Consider the following 23,693-nt stretch of genomic DNA (forward strand, 5'->3'; position numbering starts at 1 on the left):
TCAGATTTGCTCTGTGGAAGCATCTGCCCACCAAGCCCCATGCCCCTGTGCTGTCCGCAAGAGGGGACTGCTCTCATTTGCACAAAAAGGCAGTATATGGGATAGTGGCTGTAGAGAATCTTAAATGACAACCGATCACACATCCAAGGCTGAGACAAGGATTGCACGGGATCAGAGAGAGGCCATCCCAGAGAGGGAACACCCAGCAGGCCACTCCTCTGAGGGAGTGGGGGTACTGGGCTGAAGGGAAAGCAGGGGTCAGCACTGGACACTCACAGGCTTAAGGTCCCTGAGGTGGGAGAGTTGCTGCCACATCCGGGGTCAGCCACTTTGAAGTCATGTTCATTCTGTAAAATTCGCTGGCAGTAGAACTTTGGAAGAGGGGACTTGATGCTTCCACTTAAACAAGCCATGTCAGTAGCATGACCCTTCGGTGCTATCTTGCCTGCTGGGCCTTCTGGCATGGGGGTGGTGGGCAGTTGTGTCACTGCCCAGTGAGCTGCATTCAGAATGTCATGGTGGTACAGTTTTAGGGCCAAAGCTGTCATGATTTTGGAAACTACAATCTAGCTTGTTAATAAAGCCAGGGAATACCTGTTATCAGTGAATTAGGTTAACTATCAGCGGCAGGGTGATTACACCCTGGAGACCATGGGGCATGTTAGGAGGGCACTCATTTCAGGATTTGGGTTGTGTTGGGTGATTTGGGGAGTGTTCTGAGAAGGAGGTGTTGCCTTGGCCAGTACACTGTCAGATTCTTAAGGTGGGGGAAGGGCGGGGGTCAGTGAGGGGAATGGAGTGGGGCTGGAGTGGCTATCGATAGAGAAGCTCCAGGGTCACCTGTGGGCCAAGAGTGACGTACTGGTCATTTCTGTGCTTGCGCAGTGCTGTTTTTGTCTGTGCTTAGAGATGGTTAAGGAGCCGTCTTTTGTCTTGCTGTGTCACAGTCAAACACAACCTTCTCTGATGGTGATGCTCTATGAGACTGTTTATGTTACACAGGGAACACTAGAGCCTCACTGTGGGCCAGGCCAGCCAGAGCCATCAGCAATTGTGCACGCATGCACACTCACACACACACTCACACACTCACACATGAGCGGGTGATTTTTAGCCATTATATGTACTAGCCCCTTGGAGTCAAAAGTGTGTTATAATGCCAATGACTACTTTTTACTTGTCCTTTAAAACCTAGCTTTTTGGGTCATTGGTAAACAGGTGTTTTACCAGGATTAAAGACTCCTCCCATCTGCTTTTAGAGAATTCTATGAGTGGCTCTATTCCAGCACCTTGCTACTCAGAGTGTGGTCTGGGGACCAGCAGCCTGGGTGTCCCTTGGGAACTTGTTAGCAGTGCAGGCTCTCAGGCCCATCCTTGGCTTACTGAATCAGCATCTGCATTTGGCAGGGTCTCCAGGTGGTTCTTATGCACACTAAAGTTTGGGAAACTCTGCTGTAGCATTTTTCATGCTGAATTGAACCCCTGCGTCCCCCCTTAGCCTGAGCACTCAGTGAGTCTGGGTCACTTTCTCCCCCAACCCCAACCAAGCACAGCCATCGCTGAGTGTGATGAATGAATGAACACCAGTGTGTAGCCGTGTGCTGGCCCCCCTCTGGGGAGGGGAGTCAGTGTCCAGCGGCCACAAGTCTCTCTTCTTCCCTGGTCCAGATCAAGGTGAACATCCTGGGAGAGGTGGTGGAGAAGGGCAGCAGCTGCTTCCCTGTGGACACCACGGGCTTCTTTCTGCACTCGGCCATCTACGCAGCCAGGCCTGATGTGCGCTGCGTCATCCACCTGCACACGCCGGCCACAGCAGCGGTGAGTGTCAGCTCCTCGGCCAGCACTTCCCCCGCCGAGCCCCGCAGCAACCCCATGTTACTGCTTCTCTGAGATTCCCTCCGAACAAAGATGTAAGACCCCAAAGCCAGTGGCGATCTCATTATTTAAACCGTTATGGGAAGATTTCCTGGAACTCATGCCAAAGTGAGGAGAAGGAATGCCCAATGTGGGGACCCTAGCCATCTCCACTTCTCTAACTACAGAAGACTTGGTTTGGGAAGAGAAGGTAGAGATGTGGAACGCCTGTCCCACCGAGTCCCCCGCCCTGCCACATACACAGACTGGCACCACTTACCTGGGTGATGGCCCCTCCTCAGTTTCCCCACTTGGGGAGGGCCTGTTGGGCCAAGGGCTGGTGCCATCCCACCCCTCACTCTCAGCCCAAGCTCTGGTGAGGAGAGGTCTGGATAGATGTTAGGAACCTGGATTTGCCCAATTCTCATTGCCCAGGTGGGCTGAGACCTGGGGATGGGGGCAAGGAAGTCTGGGAGAGAGTAGAATAAAGACCCTTCCTCCCCAAGGAGCAGGTTGTCCCCTCATGGTCTCTGGTAATTTCTCTACATGTACCTAAGACACTGCAATGTCAATTGGAAAGACAGCAGACAACCAGTTCTGCTCTTCTCCACCTTACCCCGTCATATTCACCCCCCAGGCCACACACTTATGGGGCAGAGCAGACTTGTCACTGGCCTGTGGTTTCCTCAGCAAAGCACATGCATTATAAGCACTGAGACCTCGCAGAATTTGGACCAATAGTGGATGATGCCTTTGAGCCAAGTGTGCAGAGCCTGGGCTTACTCATGGGGCGAAATGAGTGAAGGGGGCCAAGAGGCTTTTCTAACCCTCTCCTTGCTTTTAATAAAAGGCAGAGCATGGGCCATGAAGGTTACACTAGGTATCCTTATTGATTGCTTCATTGCTGGTAAAATGGGGTTTCATAATGGGCCTCCCTGGTAGTGAGGAGTTGTACACTGTCCTCAAGGCTGAGGGCCTCCACCAGCCCTCCCCAGGGGGCCCCAGGCCCTGCTCTACCCCAGCCTGCTGCCAACTTCACCGCCCCCGCCTCTTCCCAGAGTCCTAGGGCAAGAGCACAGCAGGCGGCTGGCAGCAGCAATAGCTCTCTGCAGTGCATTCTTTGCAGCAGTTTTAGAAGGTGATATGTTGGCATGGCTGCTGTGAAAACTGTGACGGAAGGACAGTGGTGGAAGCAGCCAGAAAGCAAGACCCCAACCAGGTGAAAGAGAGTCAAGGGGGAGTGCCTCTCTCACATGCTTGGTCCCCACACCCATCCCCAGAGTAGAACGTGACCATGCCACTCTGGGAAAGGTGCTGGGAGCTGCAGGTGCTAACCGTTCTTCTGTCTCACTGAAGGTGTCAGCCATGAAGTGGGGCCTCCTGCCTGTCTCCCACAACGCCCTGCTAGTGGGGGACATGGCCTATTACGACTTCAATGGCGAAATGGAGCAGGAAGCAGACCGGATCAACCTGCAGAAGTGCCTTGGACCCACCTGCAAGGTTTGGCTCAGCTGTTCTGGGAAGATGTTGTAGGGAGGGATTGTCAAAAGCCGACATCACAAGTGACACGTGTTCATTGGATGATGTTTAGAAATCGTAAATAAAAATAATGAAATAAAATTCTCTGTCACACTACCTTGAGATTCTGCTACACACCCCCAAATATTTTCACATGTATTTATAAAAGTAGGATCATAAAATATATTCTCCTTTTTTCCCTTAGCAATATACAGTAAATACCTTTGCATGTTATTAAATATATTCTGCATCACTATTTTAAATTATTAAATTTTATCTCATTGCATGAATGGCTGTGCCACCATTTACTTGAACAGTCCTTTATGATTGGACATTGGAAGGGCTTTTTTCCCAAATTGTCTCTTGATATAAACAGCACTGTGATGCAAATCCTTCCACCTAAATCTCTCTATACACTTGAGATGATTTCCTTAGGGTTAATTTCTATGGATGCACATTTAAAATTCTTATGTCCCATGGCCAAATTATTCTCCCCACCCCGCAACATCTAGTAAAGGGGAATGCTGTTTCTCTGTGGCCTCCCCAAACTTGAGTGTTACCACTTTTTTCCCTAACTTGACAGAGAAAAACCGAATCTCATTATCGGCTGGTTAAAATCTAAGGTCTTATTTTATGACAGTGCATAATTGGGGTGGTCAGCTTCATACAGGAGGCTTAGGAGCCACACCTGGGTTGGTGGACGCCTGCCCCCGTCCTCAAAAGGCAGCACTGTCGTTTCCCATCTGAGAGTCCCTGTCTTCCCACCTCTGATGTGGAAGAGAAGCCCCAGCCCCACTCTCCCAACGTTCTCTGACGCCTCGTGAGCAGTGCCCAGGGAGAAATGAGATGTTCGCCTCTGTGAACTGTTACAAGAGTTTGAAAGACGGGGCATTTGTTTTCTGTGAAATCTCTCGTGGGACAGAGTCACTGTCTCTTTCCATGTCTCTGGCACGCAGAGGGAAAACTGGCTGGTTTGGGCCAGAGAGGATGTGGTGATTAGGCCTCAGCCCAGGTCTGCAGGGAAAGATGCGATACGTGGACCCACATCCCAGCTCCCACATGAGCACCAGCCAGTTTCAGCAAGTTCTTGGGGACACAACCAACCAGGAGTTTTTGGCATCTGGACCGTGGGGAGTCAAGCCCTTGGGATAACTTCTTTTCCGGGTTTTCCCTCCTTTTATCTGCTATCCCCTGGCTGAGCCAGAAACATCACATCAACAGGGAGACAACCTGGGTTCTAGTTCCCATTCTGTCCCTAAATAGTGGGAAACTCTTCATTTCTTAAGGTTTCTATATCCTGGAGTGTAAAACCAGTGGGCTAGATTAGACGGTCACTGTGACCTCGTTCACAGAACTGTTGGGCCTTAGGCCACCGGGACCTCACTGAGTACGCAGAGGAAGGCCAGTGCCCAGAGAGGTCACGTGACTCGCCTTCAGGGACGCAGGTTCCCCACCTGTTTCTGCAGAGTCACCTCTTAGAGAGCCACCCCCTTGGGTTTTGTCTCCCAGGTTGACTAACTCACAGGGGCAAGAAGTTGCTTTTGAAGTTGGGTACTCATACTGGACATCAAATAATTTCATTTCCTTTAACACAAACACTAGTTTTTCAGACTTCTAAGATCTCCAAGGCCTAAAGACCCAGGCATTGCCCAAAGAAATTCACCAAAATATTTTGTTTGTATAAAGTATTAAAACTGCTTTTTAATACTTTTTTCCTATTTCTAGGGTTGTTAAAATCATGTAATTTTACATGTGAGGTACACTGGGGGGTTTGTGTACAGAGAAGGAATAAGGAGTTCCTTCTGGTGGGGAGGGTGCTCCAGGTTGGGTATGGAAAACCTCTCCCTCCTAACTGAAGTTTGGAAGGCTTAAAGTTTTAATTGGCTTCTTGCTCCTCCACAGATCCTGGTGCTAAGAAACCATGGCGTGGTTGCTCTTGGTGACACTGTGGAGGAGGCGTTTTATAAGATCTTCCACCTGCAGGCTGCATGTGAGGTACAGGTAAGCAAGTTCCCTGGGGACTCTGGGGAGTGGCTCTGACAGTGGCCTGCAGGCAAAGGCCACCCCCTCCGCACCCCCTTAGCTGTGACTCAGGGAGGCCTGTAAGCCTAACATCTAAAAGCCTGGGCCTATTTCTCTTCCTTGGTACCACCTACTCATCTAAAGTTTCACACTTAGAAGCACTTGTGTAGTTTAAAAGCATATCACCATTGTCTAACAACCAACTCCCACCTCTAGGGGGTCAGTGCTGGAATGGGGAGCTGTCTGGGCTCATCGGTTGGACAGCAGGAGAAACTGTTCTCGCCATGCTCACGTATTGCCTGGGGTACGCCTGTTACACCTGGGTATGGCCTATAGACACCACACTATAGGTTTCCTCCCTCCCTCCCTCCCTCCCTCCCTCCCTCCCTCCCTCCCTCCCTTCCTTCCTTCCTTCCTTCCTTCCTTCCTTCCTTCCTTCCTTCCTTCCTTCCTTCCTTCCTTCCTTCAAGGGGGCTAGTTTGCAAAGACTATGAACATGATCAAGTCCAGAAAGAGCGAAGGGCAGGCAAGGTGGAGTGCTGACATGGCAGGTAAACACCAGGGCACCCCAAGGTGATGTGCAGGGAGCCCATCATGAAGTTCGCCTAGCCACTGAGCGATGCAGTAGAGGGGAGGTAGAGTATCTGTGGTTGTGGGACCTCTAGAGGAGTTGGTGAAGAAGAATAAGAAGTCAGACACAAATCCTACAGCTTTATCAGGTCGGTGGTGTCAGATAAACCAAGGACATGCTCCTTTCAGTGTGGCGAGATGGGATGGGTGTGTAGGGGCCCAGCACAGCTGACTGGGCTCCATCCTCCCCAGCTCTGGGCTGGGTGCCCCTGAGTCAGGGACTGGTCCTCTGTGAGCCTCAGTTTCCTCAGCTACAGGTGTGGGGCCTGTTGAGTCCTTGTGAGGGCAGCCTTTCAGACAAAGGAGAGGTGCTGCTGTTGGTATTTTTGGGACTCGGGGGACAGAGGAGGGTCCAGCTGCTTCAGATGAGTCAGCTCCGTCTGCCCGTTCCTGGCTGGTCTGGGCAGAGCAGCACCCCAGGAAGAAGGCCTTTCTCTTGGGAGTACCAGGGAAGGGGATTATATTCCAGAAGCATCACTAGTGAAGTCTCTACAAGTGGTTCCTTTCTCAATGGTTTTTTAAAGGAATGTGTTGAGAGAATAGTTGTTAAAACAGTAATGAAGAGGTGTTAGAGAAAGTGGTATGAATCTGTCCTCCTACCCCACCCTTGGTGGGGGTGGGGGTCGGTAAACCCCGCAATGGTCAGAATAGGAGAAAGTGAAATAGGACCAAAGCAATGCCTTCCTGACATCATGGCCTCTGTGCTCCCTAAACAGCAATGCTGGCCCTGAGCACTGACCCCTGACTGGCATCAGAACATGGCAGAGCCTCTGATATGCCCACTTTCCCTACCCCAGATCTGAGCTCTTTTAGAGTTTCCTGTCTTTCTTCTGAAGAAGAGGTTCCCACGAGAAATAGTTCTTGTCTCTTTGCAAAGACAGCACGGCCCTAAGAATGAATGGAGAGAGATGCCCATGTAACCCCCCTGGTGAAGTGTGTCTCTCCCAGGCTCCAGATCCTCAGAAGTGGGCAGTGTGCAATTCAACCAAAGGCAGGATGTCCATGTAGCAAACACAGAGAAAGGGCAGAGCTAACAGCCAGACAGCTGCTTCTCTTGGCTCTGCCAGCTGTCACTTTCTTTTCAGTCAAGACTGGTTTGATGTGAGCTGCTTATAGTGCATCAGGCGATGAAGGCAGATAACCCCCAGAAAAGCTCCAGGGGCTTCTTTGAGCTGGTGGAGCTTCTAGAAGGGGAAATGAAGCTGGAAGGTATGGAAGGAAACCTGGCAAGGTTACACCAGAGGTTTAAGCCATGGAAGATCACAGGTACTGGCGGTTTGCAGATGCTGTTGGGATCCCAACAGCATCTGGCTGTATGGTGAGCATTGAAATTCTCTTTCCATCATGGGTCTAGTTTTCTCCCTCAGTGACTCTGGCAAACAAGCAAATGTGACTGTGGTCATTTTAGTGACTCAAGGCTAAAAGCCTATTTTGTTCTCTTGGGACAGTGTTCTCTTTGCTCCCCATCAGTTTGGGGTTCCAGGAAACTGGGTCACCCCCAGCTGAGAGAGGTAGCTCTCTGCTCTGCTTACAGGCAGATGGGAAGAAGCTCAGGCAGTTTTCCATCTGCTACCCATTGCCATGGAAACCGATGGAGGAAGAGGGAGGTGGGAGGAGGCAGCTCTTGCAAGGATGTGGGCAGTTCCCTTCTCCTCCATGAGTGACCAGTATCCAAAGGATATTTGCTTCTCAACCTTCCTTAAATAAATTATAAGGTGGTAAAACCTTATAATTTATTTGTCATAAATATTTATATAGCATTCCACACGCACCAGGAGCTATTCTAAGAGCTTTACAAATATTACCTTCAATAATCCTCGTGTGGTAGGCAGTACTATTTTCATTTTACAGATGATAAAACTGAGGCACAGACAGGGTAAAGCACTGCCCAAAGTTACACAGTAAGTAAGTGGCGGAGCCAGGATTCGAACCCAGGCAGCCTGGTGTTGAGTCTGGATTCTTAAACACTATACTGCATTGTACTGCCTCTCGGGGCAGTAAGGGTTGGTGGGAAAGTTCAGGCGACAGGCCAGGACCTCTCTTCAGGGTTTCAGGTCACAGGCTAAAGATCTGCCTGGGCAAGATGGGGGTCCAGGATGAGCTAGGCACATTGATCAGCCAGGTAGAATTCACCACCTCTGAAGGTGCATTTCATGTGTTCGGCCTCATGCGTTCAGTTTCATGTGTCCCTCAGCTAGGCCCGAGGGACTTCAGGGTTAGAAAACCTGGCACTGGAGCATAGAACTGGGACCAATAGATTTCGACTCCCTGAAATCTCTGTCCACTCACTGGGACCCTCGAACACTCAGCTAGCAGTACAGTAGGCTGCCTCGCCCAGCATGGAGCTCGTCACCTCCTGGGGAAATGAGACAAGGACTCCTACTGCTGGTGGGAGGATGGAATAAATGATCCCTGAGGTCTTTATATTTGCCAACGTGTGGCGTCATCTTTTTAAGTTAAAAATAGAGCCTTCCATCAGACACGTGTCTTGGATAAAAAGAGTGTGGACAGTTAGAGTTCCAGTTTCCTCCTGTTCACAGGGTGATGGGGTCACCTTGGGAAGGTGGCCTGGCTGACCTCCCAGAAGTCTCAGAGGGGCCATTCGTTACACTGGTGAATTTAACACGCTCTAGGGTGTGTCCGGGATCCTCATGGAATCACAGACCTGTGTTTGTCAGCAAGCTAAAGTATTACATCCTTTCATTTTCAGTAAAAATCAACTGTCACAAAAACCGAAACCTGAAGGCTTATGTAATAGGGCCATTCCCCTGTAAGGAGCAGGCTGACCGGGGCCGTCAAACACTAATTAGAATGCTTGTGCCTTGGTGCTCCACACAGATCCTGGCTCAGCTCCTTTCCACAGCTGAACTTGCCCAGGAAGCCAAATCATGACCAATTATATCCGAGTGAGGAGGTAACTCATACCTGAACTCCAGGTATGAGGAGTACAGAGGATGTACTATTAGATGAGCGTGGAATTAGAAAATAAGGGAATTAGATTGCTGAATGTTTTTAGGATCACTCTAAAATCGCCTGCTGTATACACACGCCTCTCGCCCTAATGCTCAAAGTCTGTTGCCTGCGACCACCTGTGCCTCCTCATGGAGACCCGCCAGCACGACACACACTCTCAGTCCCTTGGTGAAAGCTGCCGCCCCACACAGTGCCTGGCTGTGCTCCGTCAGCATTTCACCTGTCTCCTCCCGGGTTTCCTTGACTGACAGGTCCCACCGTGGAAGATGCGTGCTTCCTTTAGATCTGTTAATCTAGCCCATTGGGCTGAGCTCATATTTCACTGGCCTAGAAGCCAGCCTATTTCTCTCAAGTGACGTTTTTTAAGTAGGAGATATTTCAAATACACAGAAAAATGGAGAGAATAATATAATAGTAAATACCTGCTACCCACCACTCAGATTTAACAAATATTAACAGCCTTTTTGCATCAGATCTATTCCTCTTAAGAAATAAAATATTGCAGACAAGACTTTAGACCCCTTGCAACCCTATTCTCCCACCTTCCCAGAAATAGTCACAGTCTGAACCCAGGTAACTTTCAGTTCTCTGCATTGTTTTATTCTTAAGGTTGAACACTTGCTTTGTCCTCTCTTGTCTCTAAGAAGTGACATTAAAAAGGAAACTGCTGATAGCTCTGTCCCTGAATAGGTGCGTGCCCAACAAATTTGGGGGTGGAGGAGCTTTCCCTCTGGGAGGAAAGAGCCCAATACAGCTCGAATTTCCAGCCCTTCTCTGTTTCTAACCCTCCCTTGTCCCCACTCTCCATTATACCCGTGAACTTAGGTAAGTGCACAGATGTGTGTGTGACACACGCACATGTGCACACCCAAGGTGGGGGCTCTCTGCTCTTTGCCTCAGGTGTCCGCTCTGTCCAGCGCTGGGGGAGTGGAGAACCTCATCCTCCTAGAGCAGGAGAAGCACCGGCCCCACGAGGTGGGTTCCGTGCAGTGGGCCGGGAGCACCTTCGGGCCCATGCAGAAGAGCCGGCTGGGGGAACACGAATTTGAGGCCCTCATGAGGATGCTGGACAACCTGGTGAGTCTCCTGCCATTGTCCTTTGAAGCCAGTCTGTTGAGGCTTAGCCCCTGGACCAGTCAGTATGAAGCACTAGAGTGGCATCAGAATTGCCAACATCACGGTTACAACATTAAAACCTCACTGTGCATCAGGGCACAGACGAGAGGCAACTGATTGGTGTTTCTCTCCCTGCTCTCTCCCTCCCTCCCCCTCTCTCTAGAAATCAATGTTTTCGGGTGAGGTTAAAAATATCAAAACATAAAAAATAAACTTGTACCACTGTTAAAAGATGGAGACCAATACTTCTGATGCCCGTGTGCAGGGGCAGACCTTGTCGAGCACGGCGGGAAGGTCTGCAGTCATGATGACAGGTGCTGACAGGTGCGGTTACATTAAAACTCAAAGCTGAAAGACAAACTGGGGGGCGAGACGTGTGCAACCCCTGTGACAGTCCCAGCCTGCAAAGAGATACCACAAATCAACGTGAAAACCATCTCAGCAGAAAAGTGAACGGAGAGACCAACAATTTACAAAGGAAGAGATCCAAGTGGGCTTTAGATGAAATTTAAGACATCCAATTTTACTAGCTACCCAAAAAAGAGCGAAACAGAATTAGAAAAGACAGGGCAGAGCTAAGAATCGCTCCGCCAGCTGCTAAGATTCCCGAGTTTGTTCTCACTGAGCAGCAAGGAGCTCTGCCTCTGTGGGACATGGTCTTGCTTAGGAGACAGGAATGTTCGTGAGTCAGATCTTAGGGCTCTGAGAGGGAAAGAGTTACGCCCTGGAGTTGAGGAAGGGAAGGCTGACTGTTTGGATCAGCTGGGAAGCTTAAAATCCCTGTAGCCCAGACCACATCCCCTCTGATGAAACGGGCAGGTCTCCAGGTGTCAGCTTTGTCCTCCTCACTGGAGGACATGCTTATTGATTTTAGAGAGAGGGGAAGGGAGGGAGAGACGGGGAGAAATGTCGATGTGTGAGAGAGACATCAATTGGTTGCCTCTCACCCACACACCCACCAAGGACTAAACCTACAACCTAGGTATGTACCCTGACCAGAAATTGAACCCCAAACCTTTTGGTTTATGGGATGATGCTCCGACCAACTGAGCCACACTGGCCAGGGCCGGGCATCAGCATTTTTAAAGTTCCCACGTGGCTGTAATGTGCAGCCGGGGCTGAGAACCACTGCACCAGACGAACAGTTGGAGCTCTGTTTAGGTAAGGAGCTCTGTGGGGTTCACAAGGTTCCAGGAATTTTCTCAGCCCTGCTCAGAGGGCTTGTTGGGGTGGAAGGAGGGAGGAGTTTGGGCACCAAGAAAGGAACAATTCCAAAACACACCAGGGAAGCAGCAAGGTCTAGGTTGCACTGTGGAGACTTAGGTTTAAACTGCGTCATTGGATAGAAGGGGGTGAAGTGCTTGGGTGGGGGTGTGGTTGGCGCGCAGGTGCATACGGACCCTTTCCCCCACATTAAGTGGTTCTCTTTTTGTCCTCCTTAGGGTTACAGAACAGGCTACACATACCGCTACCCCTTTGTTCAAGAGAAAACCAAACACAAAAGCGAGGTGGAGATTCCAGCCACAGTCACAGCCTTTGTGTTTGAGGAGGACGGTGCCCCGGCACCCACCCTGCGGCAGCATGCCCAGAAGCAGCAAAAGGAGAAGACCCGCTGGCTCAACACGCCCAACACCTACCTGCGGGTCAACGTGGCCGATGAGGTCCAGAGGAGCATGGGCAGCCCCCGGCCCAAGACCACCGTAAGCGGGCAGAGGGGTCTCCTGCTGGGGGAGACGAGGGTTGGGGGGGAGTGCTTAGTTATGTTCATGGGCTAAGCAGCTTTAAAATAGGGGGACAGAACAAGCCTGCTCTGGGCATGTGTTAGCACAAGCCCCCTTCACGGCTTCCTGTCAGGCGTCTGGGAGCAGCTATTCGTGCCTATGGAGCCTCGGATCACCCGTTTCTTGCACATCTGCACTGAGTTTTCGGGTCCAGGGGATGGCTGGACCAGATCACACCCTGCAGCCTGAAAGGGAGGAGCAATTGATTTTTGCTTCTTGCTCCCACACCTAGAGGGGAATTCTGGCAAGTTCAAGGATGGGTATCCAACATTGGAACTGCACTTCTGATGCAGGCCCAGGAGGTGGGTGGGATACTCATTTCTACTACATCGTCCTCCCCACCACATACACCCTCTGGCACTTAATTTGATTTTTCATTAACATTAAAGTAGCTGACAGCCAAATAGAATAGCTCTTCATAAAAAAAAAAAAGAAAGAAGCCCTGCAAATTAACATGGAGTCATCTCATACGTAGGCTCAGGCGGCTGCCTGCCTGTCAGTGCTGGTTACCACGATTCTGACTCCTACTCTTAAGTGTCCTTTATGGCTGTTGGCCTGGGGCCTTCTTTGGCAGCTGGGCCGTTGGTTGCCCATCCTCCTCTGGGAGACGGACATCACAGAGGGGAGACAACATGTATGCATAAGGCTTACTGACCTCCACGTAGGCCGGTGGGCCCCGGTGGCATGGGGCAGACCACGGGGGAGGATGCATGGGCCTTACTCCCTCGCCTTACCCCCGGCCTTGTGTGTGTTCAGTGGATGAAGGCTGATGAGGTGGAGAAATCCAGCAGTGGCATGCCAATACGGATCGAAAACCCAAACCAATTTGTGCCTCTCTATACCGACCCCCAAGAAGTGCTGGACATGAGGAACAAGGTAGGGTGGTAACTCGTTGTCTCGCTCTCTCTTTTCCCTCAAGGGTGGTGGGGGGCAGGGGCAGGATGTGCCTGACTCACCGACACCTCTGATACCTCCTGTGGGAAAGACGGGAAAGACGGCACTGTCTCCTGGCTCTGCTCCGGCTCTGTGCTGAGTGCTGGACTTGCGATGCCCGATGGGCCCTCTTACACATACAGGTGCTGTGGCCATTAGACGTGTCTAGGAGACCTGCCCACAAGTTGAGTTTTTATGAATTTTATGCTATTTATACTATTATCCTTTTGACCAAGATTTCAAAATCCTTTATATTTATTTTTCTACCTTTGCTTTACAGTTCACTTCTATTTCTAATGTCACCTTAAAAACCCCAGGTTGTAGCAGACCGCCTCCAGCTGGCCAGATAGACTCACAGAACTTTGTTTCACTGTGTGGTCCAAGGACCCTCCGCAGTGCTTGTTTAAAATGCAGATTTCTGGGTTACCTGCCCCACAAGATTAAGATTCAGTAGGTTTGGGATGGCCTCAGGAGTCTGTATTTTTTTTAATTAATTAATTTATTTTTATTCAGTTACAATGGTCTGCATTTTCTCCCCTTCCCTCCACCCCACCCCAGCCAGTCCCACCTCCCTCCCCCACCTCTACCCTCCCCTTTGATTTTGTCCTTGTGTCCTTTATAGTAGCTCCTATAGACCCCTCTCCCCACTATCCCCTCCCCACTCCCCTGTGGCTATTGTTACAATGTTCTTAATTTCAATGTCTCTGGTTATATTTTGTTTGCTTTTTTCTTTTGTTGATTATGTTCCAGTTAAAGGTGAGATCATATGGTATTTGTCCCTCACCACCTGGCTTATTTCACTTAGCATAATGCTCTCCAGTTCCATCCATGCCATTGCAAAGGGTATAAGCTCCTTCTTTCTCTCTGCTGCGTAGAATTCCATTGTGTAAATGTACCATAATTTTTTGATCCACTCATTTGCTGATGGGCACTTAGGTTGTTTCCAGTACTTGGCTATTGTAAATTGTGCTGCTATGAACATTGGGGTGCATAGGTTCTTTTGGATGGGTGTTTCAGGGTTCTTAGGGTATAATCCCAGCAGCGGAATTGCTGGGTCAAAGGGCAGTTCCACTTTTAGTTTTCTGAGAAAATTCCATACTGTTTTCCACAGTGGCCTCACCAGTCTGCGTTCCCACCAACAGTGCACTAGGGTTCCCTTTTCTCTGCATCGTCTCCAACATTTGTTTGTGGATTTGTTTATGTTGGCCACTCTGACCTGTGTGAGATGGTACCTCATTGTGGTTTTAATTTGCATCTCTCTGATGGCTAGTGATGCTGAGCATCTTTTCATATGTCTCTGGGCCCTCTGTATGTCTTCCTTGGAAAAGTGTCTGTTCAAGTCCTTTGCCCGTTTTTTAATTGGGTTGTTTGTCTTCCTGGAGTAGAGTCGTGTGAGTTCTTTATATATTTTGGAGATCAGGCCCTTGTCTGAGTTATCATTGGTAAATATGTTTTCCCATACTGTTGGTTCTCTTTGTATTTTAATGCTGTTTTCTTTAGCCCTGCAGAAGCTTTTTATTTTGATGAGGTCCCATTTGTTTATTCTTTCCTTTATGTCCCTTGCTTTAGGGGACGTGTCTGTGAGGATGTTGCTGCGTGGAATGTCTGAGATCTTCCTGCCAATGTTTTCCTCTAGGACTTTTATGGTGTTACAACATATTTAAGTCTTTTATCCATCTTGAGTTTATTTTTGTGTATGGTGTAAGTTGGTGATCAAGTTTCATTTTTTTGCATGTAGCTGTCCAGATCTCCCAACACCATTTGTTGAAGAGGCTATTTTTGCTCCATTTTATGCTCCTGCCTCCTTTGTCAAATATTAATTGACCATAAAGACTTAGGTTTATTTCTGGGCTCTCTGTTCTGTTCCATTGGTCTATGTGCCTGTTTTTATGCCAGTACCAGGCTGTTTTGATTACAGTGGCCTTGTAATACAGTTTGATATCAGGTATTGTGATCCCTCCTGCTTTGTTCTTTTTTCTCAAAATTGCTGCAGCTATTTGGGGTCGTTTATGGTTCCATATAAATTTCTGAAATGTTTGTTCTATATCTGTGAAATATGTCATAGGTACTTTAATGGGGATTGCATTGAATCTATAAATTGCTTTGGGTAGTATGGCCATTTTGATGATGTTAATTCTTCCAATCCATGCGCATGGTACATGCTTCCATTTGTTTGTGTCTCCCTTAATTTCTTCCTTCAGTGTTGCGTAGTTTTCTGAGTACAGGTCTTTTACCTCCTTGGTTAGGTTTATGCCTAGGTACTTTATTTTTCTTGTTGCTATATCAGATGGGATTTTTTCCCTGATTTCTGTTTCAGCAGTTTCATTGTTGGTGTACAGGAATGTCTTTGATTTCTTAGTATTGACTTTGTATCCAGGGGAGTCTGTATTTTAAACAAAGCCCTCAGGGTCTGCATAGGAATATTAAAATTTGAGAATCTCCCTCAAGGATCGATTATGCCTCCTTTTACTCTTTACCTCCTGCAGGTACCTTCTGCAAGTCCATGTGACTCTGGTGTTGCACATAAACTGTGTCACAGTGGACGGACTGTGTTAGAAATAGAGGAGACAGGCTCCTACCGTGCTGGTGGATCTTGTTAGACCAAGTCACAGGCCACACTAGACACCAGTATGCCCGGAGAATGCCCTCCCAAACTCCACAGCCTGACTCTGCACACTGAGCTTACTCTCCCCCTGCCTTTCCACATAGATTCGAGAACAAAACCGACAAGATGTGAAGTCAGCGGGGCCCCAGTCCCAGCTCCTGGCGAGCGTCATCGCTGAGAAGAGCCGAAGCCCGGTACAGCAGAGGCAGCCCCTGTCTGGAGGGGAAACAAGTTTGCCTTCCGTGTCTTCAGTGCCCGGGGCTGGGCAGCAGGACCCCTGAGTCCTCATGCCCACCTCCCCTGGGATCTTGGGTGCTGGTGCTTTGCTGCAAAATGGATGCTGTGAGGACTGGGGACAGTGTCTAATCACGCCCTGTGGGCACTGGGCGGGGCAGCAGCTGCCCGGCCTGCCCCGAGAGTAACGCTGGCTTCTACGCTTCTCGCATGGAACTCCACTCTGCCCTCTGCTAGTATCTTGCAAAGTGGGGATCACAGAAATGTAGCTGGCAGCTCCCAGCTGCTCCAGGCCTGCCTGCCCTGAGCATTTCTGGCCTCTGTGTGGATATGGCATCATGAGGTCGTGGCTTTGGGACAATGCCCATGTGCTCTCAGAGGGACAGTGTATATATAAGGACCAGTGCTCCCACCGATGATAGGGGCAGGGAGTTGCCCACACAAACCCACATAGAGTTAGAAAGTATAAAGTCGTTGTCTCCATGCTTGAGTTAGAACAGTGTTTGTCTAGTGCTTAGCGAAAGGGGGGAGGTCAGAATTCTGGCTCATGCTGGAAATAACTGCTGCTCACGGCAAGTTAGCAGTGGGCGTGGCATTTCCCTCAGCAGTGAGCAAGGGGGGCCATACAGGAACCATTGCGCTCAGCTGAGCAAACTGAGGTGATGCCATGATTTCCGATCAGACTGCAGCCCATAAGGTGGGTGCCCATTGGCAGGAGGAATGTGAAGGTTATATCATCGCACCCAGCTCCACCCCCACCTCAACTCGTCCAAGCCGAGGAATACCGAATGTGCCACAGGGTCGAGGATAGAAATGCTGCATGGTACTGGGGGGAGGTGAGAGTTCAAGGCAATGAGCAAAATTGTTTTAAAAAAACACCCAACTCTGCCATTTATACCAAATGCTCTCCTTGGAGTCCCGCTTCTTGGAATCCTGGTCTTGGACTCTCTTTTGAACCCCAGGATTCCTTAAGATAGGCCCAGTGCTGCCCTCTTTTGGAGGGAGCCCATGGGAGAGTGGCCTGGGGGGGGCGTGGTGTGAGCCAGCTGTCCCCGGCTCACCTCCCTTGGGCTTTACTTTCTGTGGCTCCTCCTCAGCTTCAGAGGACTGCATTCCCAAAGGTCAAGGTGAGGATGCTGGATTAGGAAAAAGGACTGTGGAATCTGAACTTTAGTCCCTGTCTTGAGCTACCCAAGCTTACCCAGCTAGTGAGCTCCCCAGAGCAAGGGGCTCCACAGAATTGGTGACACAGTGATTTTGCCAATGTCCCCACGGGACCTGCAGTACAGGTGGTTGAAGATCTGAGATTCAGGACCCTGGTCCCCTTGTAATTTATGACTATGCAAAATAGGACAAACAGTTTGGACTGAGAACGCTGAAGCCACTGTGTGTTTTACTGCTGTGTGCTATAGCTTGTGCTGCTTTTGGGGGTGGGGTGGGGCATGGTGGGGACAGCTGGCACGAAGCTGGTTGAGCCAACCCTTTGCTTGTTGGATTTGGGCTGATTGACTTTGGGCCGCTGACTGTATCTGCATAGTGATGGCTTGCCAGAGTCTACAGGAAGGACTGCAATAAAGCTTCGTCTTCCTCCTGCTTGGGAGCATCCTTTGATTTTGTTTGTGGGGCAGAGGGTGGATCCCCTGCGTTCATCTAGGCGGTTGCAAAAAATCTGGGTCTGGGAGTGAGGTAGCCCTAGGGAGGAGTGAACAAGCCCTACCCTGAGGCCCTGTGCCGTTTCCAAGGAGCTGCATGCTACGCTGTCCCTAGCAAGAGCACTGGCAGTACATGAGTCTGAAAGGAAGCTCGGGCCTGGGCCCAGCCCCAGTGTTCAGAGAGCAACATGCACTCTGTGGTTGACTTTCAGTCTACAGAGAGCCAGCTGACGGCCAAGGGCGACGCGGATACCAAAGATGAGTCAGAGGAGACGGTGCCCAACCCCTTCAGCCAACTCACTGACCAGGAGCTGGAGGAATACAAGAAAGAGGTGGAGAGGAAGAAACTGGAACTCGAAGGTAAAGAACCCAGTGCTTCAGGATCTTGCAGGGTGGCGGGGAGAACTTGGGGAGGCCCAGAGACAGAGCAGAGCAGGCCTGTACCTGGGCCTCCCCCCACAGGGGCCTCGGGGCTCAGTCTAGCCTCTGCTTTCACTTTTAATGCTTCTTGTCATATCCTCAACTTGACCTTACTGCCCAATCACCCAATAATATTTTTACTAGCATAATACTATATTAATCACAATAATGACCCTCATTGTTACACGGTGTCTTCAGGGCCTCACCTGACCCTCTCGGCTGGGTATAAAGAGTTAAACCTTGGAGACTGCTCAGAGTTTTGCCTGTAAATACGGCATAGGCCAGTAAAACACCAGATACACATTAGCTATAATAGAGAATTATAATAGTGGTAATTATTAATTATCTTTCAGAGCTGTTATAAACTTTTTAGGCAATCGAAGCTCTCCATCAGCTGAATTCTTTATGTATTTTTCTCACTTGTCCTTTATTTCAGGATCTTTGGTTAAGCCCTTCTCTCCCTGTTGACTCCCAGATAGATATTCATACTCACGATCATTCATATGCCCTTGTTCATGCCCTTGTCCCTTTCTGGCCAGCCTGATCCAGAGTTATCTGTACTTCAGGCTCCATCTCAAAGTCCCCTCCTGCCAAGAAGCTCGCTCTGTCTCTCCCCACCCCCCACCATGAGCTGTCCCTTCTCGTTGCCTCGGGAGCACGTGGATTCTGAGACCCAGAACTCAACTCTTGGCTTTGTCCACCAGGCTAGGCTTTCACTCCCTGAGGACAGGGTCTTCTTCCACCATCCCCCTCCCCACCCAGAGCCAGATATCTTCCTACGAGCCAAGCAGACACTAGAGAAACCTTGCTGGCTTGCTCAGAGCTCTAATGTGCCATCTGAAAGGTAGGTAGGAAAATATGGTGCTTTTGATCCCTAGTCATTGTTTGCACTGAACATGAAAATTTGATCAATAAAAATGAGCTACACGCCACCAAATCATGGGCGGCAATGCTTCTGCAGTCTTGCTGTCTACATCAGGGGTGACATATTCTGTGGCTGGATGTGCTTTGGTGGAGGAAGTAGAACATGACTTGGAGTCCTCCCATCGGCTCCCCACCCGCACCCTGGGATGTAGCAGAAATAACAAAAGGTTAGGGGAGCAGCGAGCTCCAGCCAGGAGAAATGAGGACCAAGTAAAAGAAAGCAATTTTTTTCATGCTTTCTCTGTCCATCTCTCCTCTGCTTGACCTCTACCCTGAGGTGGTTTTCTGTATTTTCAGGAGAGAAAGAAACCACTGCAGAGGAGCCTGGCTCACCTGTAAAGTCAGCACCTGCTTCTCCCGCACAGAGTCCAGTGAAGTCAGAGACAAAGAGCCCTGTGGTCTCACCCTCCAAGTCTTTAGATGGTGAGTTGAGCTGACAGGCCAGGAGCAGGGGAGGTGCATCCACAGGCTGAGGAAGGGGTCTGCATGGAAGGTGGGGCAGGTGTGCACACAACAGGTACCTGCCTTTCAATAGGTGGTGTTCCCTCTACCCAAAAAGCTTTCCCCTCTGCCATTTCTAGGGACTCTGAAATAGAGGTTCCCAACTTAAGCTTGTTTAATTCACAGCCTGTGACCATACACCTTCAAGTTTAAGAAATGATGAATAAGTTCACGGCTGACGCAGCCTTCTCACTTCTCAGACTGGGTTGGCTGATGGGCCTTTCTACATGCCAGCCCAGGGCTCAGACCTTAGTGTGCCCAGGGATCACCTAGGGATCTTGTTAAATGCAGATTCTGGTGCAGCAAGTCTGGGGTGGGACCTGAGACTCTGCATTTCCAATGAGCTCTCAGGTGAAGCTGATGAGGTCATTCAAAACCTTCACTACACTTGGGAATCACAGGGGTGGGGGTGGGGAAGGACGAAGCCTGGAGTTTTAAGACGGCGACCCCGCCCCCCAGTCTCTGGTGAATCTAACCAGAACCACTTCACTAGCTACTAGTTTAGAGAACTGAGTTCTAGGTCCAACTCAGCAGCTACTGATACTAATTCAACTGCTAATTTTTGAAAATCATATAATCTCTGAGCCTCAGTCTCCTTGTCTGTCAAATGGGGCTGCTATTTTCCCTTTTTAAGGTTCTTGCATGTATAAGGGAAGTTATAGATGTAAAATACTCCAGAAGAGTGAAAGTATGATTTAAATGTAGGGTGTAATTATGGCTATGGTTAGTAATACATATGACAGATAATAATAGTATTAACTTCCATACCACCTAGATCATAAAAGTGTCTTTAATGAGCTCCCGGAATCCCTCCTGGGCATGAACACTCTTCCCTGGATCCTCAGAGCCCTCACAACAGGGGGCTGTACCCCCACACAGGGAGCGGCAGCTTGGTGGCCTGTTGGACTCTTCTCCCTCCTGGCTAGAATGGCCACCTTTGTGGAAGCTGCCAGGCTCGCCGGACCCCTTTGCGCCCTCTGTAGGCGAATTGCTGCCTCGCAGGCAGGCCCAGTGTTGCCAGAGGAAACCCATCTACTTGAGGCCAGAGCCCCAAGCAGATGTCCCGAGGCTGTTTGTGTTCATTGTGTCTCATCGTGGTGTTGTCAACCTGTCTCCACAATGTCTTCCTTTCTCTTCCTGTTTGTGCCTTCATCAAAGGAGTTTCCTCCGATTCTGAATACTTGTCTCTGTAGTAAGTATAGAGAGGCTGTTTACTAACTCACTCCAACACTCGCAATGGGGGAGGGAGGACTTTTTCAAAAGAAATATATTTCTCCCCATTTTTTTCTTTTGCAACTCACAACCCTGCCTTTGGGAGGTTTCCTGGCTGTAAAATTCACAACCGATTCCATATGTACTGTGCATGGACCAGACTTCCCTGAAGGATATACACACTTAGGACATACCCATGCACCAACACACACCAGTACTCACACGGAGCATGCCACCCAGAAGAAACAAGCCCTCACAGTGAATGGGCAGTGGAGCCAGCTGCTGGGCACTCCCTGTGGCAGTGTGCTTATGGCCCTTTGGAGTACATCTCCATCCCTTTCCTAATGCATGGGCACCTCTAAGGAGTCCGTGACCTCTTCTAGGGCTGTGGGCCACCACCTGAATGTCCTAAGGGACCAACTACCTTATAGGGCTGCATAGAGCACCTGGCTTGACTGCTGTCTTCAGCATCCCTCAGGCATGCGTAGCTACTGCACGAAGGACATCCAGACTGGAGAGGAGGCTCATGTCAGGAGTGGGGCAAGGGCTGGTAATTTCACTGTGGCTCCTGGGAGCCCAGTGGAGCGGCCTCTGCTGCTCAGCGGGATGTGGGACAGAGGGCAGGAGGAGGGCTGTGTGATGGGTGGGATAACTGCTTACCCAGCACCTGACCACCCCCCTGCAGCAGGATTCCTGCTTCTCTCCTGCACGCTATACGCCCCTGTGCAGAGCACAACGAAGCTGAGTTGTTAGAAGAGTGAAGGTCTCCCCTGAAGACTCTTCCAATAACACAGACCGAGCTGGGAACTGTGGGCCTCCTTGGAACAGATCCCATGCGATGTGACCAGTGTGAAGTGGTGGCAGTGGCCCTGGCCAGCTGCCCAATGGCTCGCCCAGCTCCTCAGGGCCGACAGGGCTGACCCTCCGAGCAGCATCTATAGTTTCACAGTTAGCTCACCCATCAGATCAGGGATGGCTTTTTCACCATGTGTCACCATGCTCTCAGCTCCTCGTGAGCTGAGTCACCTCAGTGTCCCTGCTTATCAGTCTCCCATCCTCTTACCCCATCAGCCTCTCCGAACAAGAATCTTTCAATCCTCTTCATTTAAATCTGGCCATCTCTTGTCATTGCCTTCTTTTTGATTCACTCCTGTTTGTCCCTGCCCCTAATGGCTCCACCCCCAGTGACCCCTTGGGAGCACCAGCTATGCCTACAAATAGCCCTGCATTTAACATCACATGGTCAGCTCTTCCACTTACTAATTTAGCCATCCCAAAGAAGTCACTTCAAGACACTTCAGAATGGAGGAGCAACACAAACCCTTGCCTTTTCTAACTCACAGCATTGTAATCAGGAAAGAGTGGGCTAATGAATATAAGAGGACCTTGTGATATGCTTAGACAAATGGGTTCTCATCGTGTAATATGTTCTTGGGATTGTGAGATAGAATGTACCACTTGCTGTTTTAAGGCACTCAGTTTTGGAATGGTTTGTTATGCAGCAACAGATAATCGTTCAATCTTGGTGCATAGTAAGAACTGGTTTTATGGGAATTAGTTCTGTGGGTTCACTGAGCTCAGCATGATGGTTCTTCTGCCCCACCAATGTCAGCTGGGTTGGCAGTCACCTGGAACCTTGACTCAACTGGAACTTCCAAGATGGTGCCCTCCCATGCCAGGTGCTGTGGCAGGGGCAGCTGGAAGGCTGGGCGCAGCCGGAACACGGGGGTGGTGTCTGTCTCTGTCTCTGTGTCTCTGTCTCTCTCCATGTGGTTGTAGGGCTTCTCCATGTGCGTTTCCATCAGGGTAGCTGGGCTTCATACATGATGGCTCAGAGTTCCCCAAATTATAAAAGCAGAAGCTGCTAGGCTTTTTTAAGTCTTTGGCCTGAGGCTGGCCCAGTGGCAGTTTCTCTGAATTCTGTTGGTTACTGTGAGCCATGGGGCCAGCCCAGATTCAGTGTGTATGGTGGGGGGAGGGGGCCACAGCCAAGTGTGGACTCTTTAAAAAAAGATAAATGACACATGTAAGTGTAGAATGAATATGTTGGCAGTAGGTTTAGAGGAGGGCAAGATCATTGTCAAATGTTGAGGGAGGCTTGAGCCAGACCTTGGGTCGACAAGCACTTGGACTAGCAGATAGGATTAGAATGGGCTCTCCAGGGGTGGTGGCCAGGAAGCTGAGTACCTTGAAAGAAACATTGGAAGATGGAGGGACAATGAATAGTTGGAAGGTAAGTTATGGTGAGAAATCAAGTATGGGGCTGGAATATCCAAACAAGCTGGGGACCTCCCTATGAAGCACCTCCCTGCCTCCTCCATCCTCTGCAGGACTTTCAGCCCTTAGTCTCCGCATTCACAGGGATCTGGATTTTGAACCTGGCTGCCAAGTTTAGTCTTGCTCCAAATTACCCACTTTCTAAATTTCCTCTCCCCTTCCCCCTGCTTCCTGGTCACCATCTTTGGACTGAGCCCCCAATTTTCAGCCTCTGCTGCACTCTACCCACCCCCACATCGGTCCCCTACTCCCAGAGCTCCAAGTGTTCCACCCAGGAGAGAACACCAGTGGTTGTTCTTAGGGGATGCTAGAAGACAAGCTCCCATCTGCCCCTTGCTCCTGGGGCTCTTTTCAGCCTGGTCTCCAATTCGCTGAAGACCAGTGGAGAGCTCTGTGTAGTTCCTGCCTTAACTCTGTTGACATGTTAACAGAGGAGGGGTCTAGGCTCTCAGATCTGGTCCTTGATACTTTCCAGGAGCCCAATAAGTGCTTATTTCTGGAGCCCTGGCCTGGTCACCCCTTCTCTCAGGCAACCAAGCTCTCCAGTGGTCTCTGTCCCCTGTAGATGAAGGACTGGTGACCTCAGTTTGAAGCCTGGATCCTCCAAGGTCCACTGTGCCTCTATTAGCCCCACTTTCATTTACTGCTTCTCCCCCATACAATTGATAGTGTGGGAGCTGAGATCCTGGTGTGTATTTGGTGTGGCCTCATTTTCTGGGTAGTGAGAAGAGATCTGAGTGCCACTCTCCTAAACCAAGACACAGACCAGGGGCTGAGGCTGTAGATGAGGCGGACAGCAAGGTGGGTGTGGGTGAAGGGCATGGATGAAGGTCAGTGTTGGAGCGAGGATACCCACCTACCAGGTCAGGAAAGGACATGTGGACAGAAGGCCCCTCTTATCCACAGTTATGTTCATGGAACAGGAAAGCAAGTACCAAAATCATCTGAGAGGGTCAGCCTTGAGAAACGTGTCCTAATGGGTCATCCAAAAGAGTGACCTGCAGTGAGAACCTGGACTGAGGTTGCAGAACCATGGGAGGA

General features: G+C 49.9%; 1 protein-coding gene across 7 annotated transcripts in view; it reads left to right on the plus strand.

Moving 5' to 3' along the window:
* The window catches only part of ADD2 (adducin 2), a 102,820-nt gene that overhangs the window by 75,483 nt on the left and 3,644 nt on the right, over positions 1–23,693 (plus strand). For 6 of the 7 annotated variants that reach the window (XM_024552674.3, XM_045189348.3, XM_053924601.1 and 3 more), the window contains exons 7-15: positions 1,669–1,818; positions 3,211–3,354; positions 5,275–5,373; positions 9,898–10,074; positions 11,556–11,813; positions 12,651–12,770; positions 15,537–15,626; positions 17,531–17,678; positions 18,960–19,085. In XM_024552674.3, the coding sequence (XP_024408442.1) occupies positions 1,669–1,818; positions 3,211–3,354; positions 5,275–5,373; positions 9,898–10,074; positions 11,556–11,813; positions 12,651–12,770; positions 15,537–15,626; positions 17,531–17,678; positions 18,960–19,085 (1,312 nt within the window). The remainder of the gene's footprint in view (positions 1–1,668; positions 1,819–3,210; positions 3,355–5,274; positions 5,374–9,897; positions 10,075–11,555; positions 11,814–12,650; positions 12,771–15,536; positions 15,627–17,530; positions 17,679–18,959; positions 19,086–23,693) is intronic. The other variant, XM_045189349.3, reaches the window with a different exon arrangement.

This window comes from Desmodus rotundus, chromosome 5 (assembly GCF_022682495.2).
Source record: "Desmodus rotundus isolate HL8 chromosome 5, HLdesRot8A.1, whole genome shotgun sequence".
Taxonomy (NCBI): Eukaryota; Metazoa; Chordata; class Mammalia; order Chiroptera; family Phyllostomidae; genus Desmodus; species Desmodus rotundus.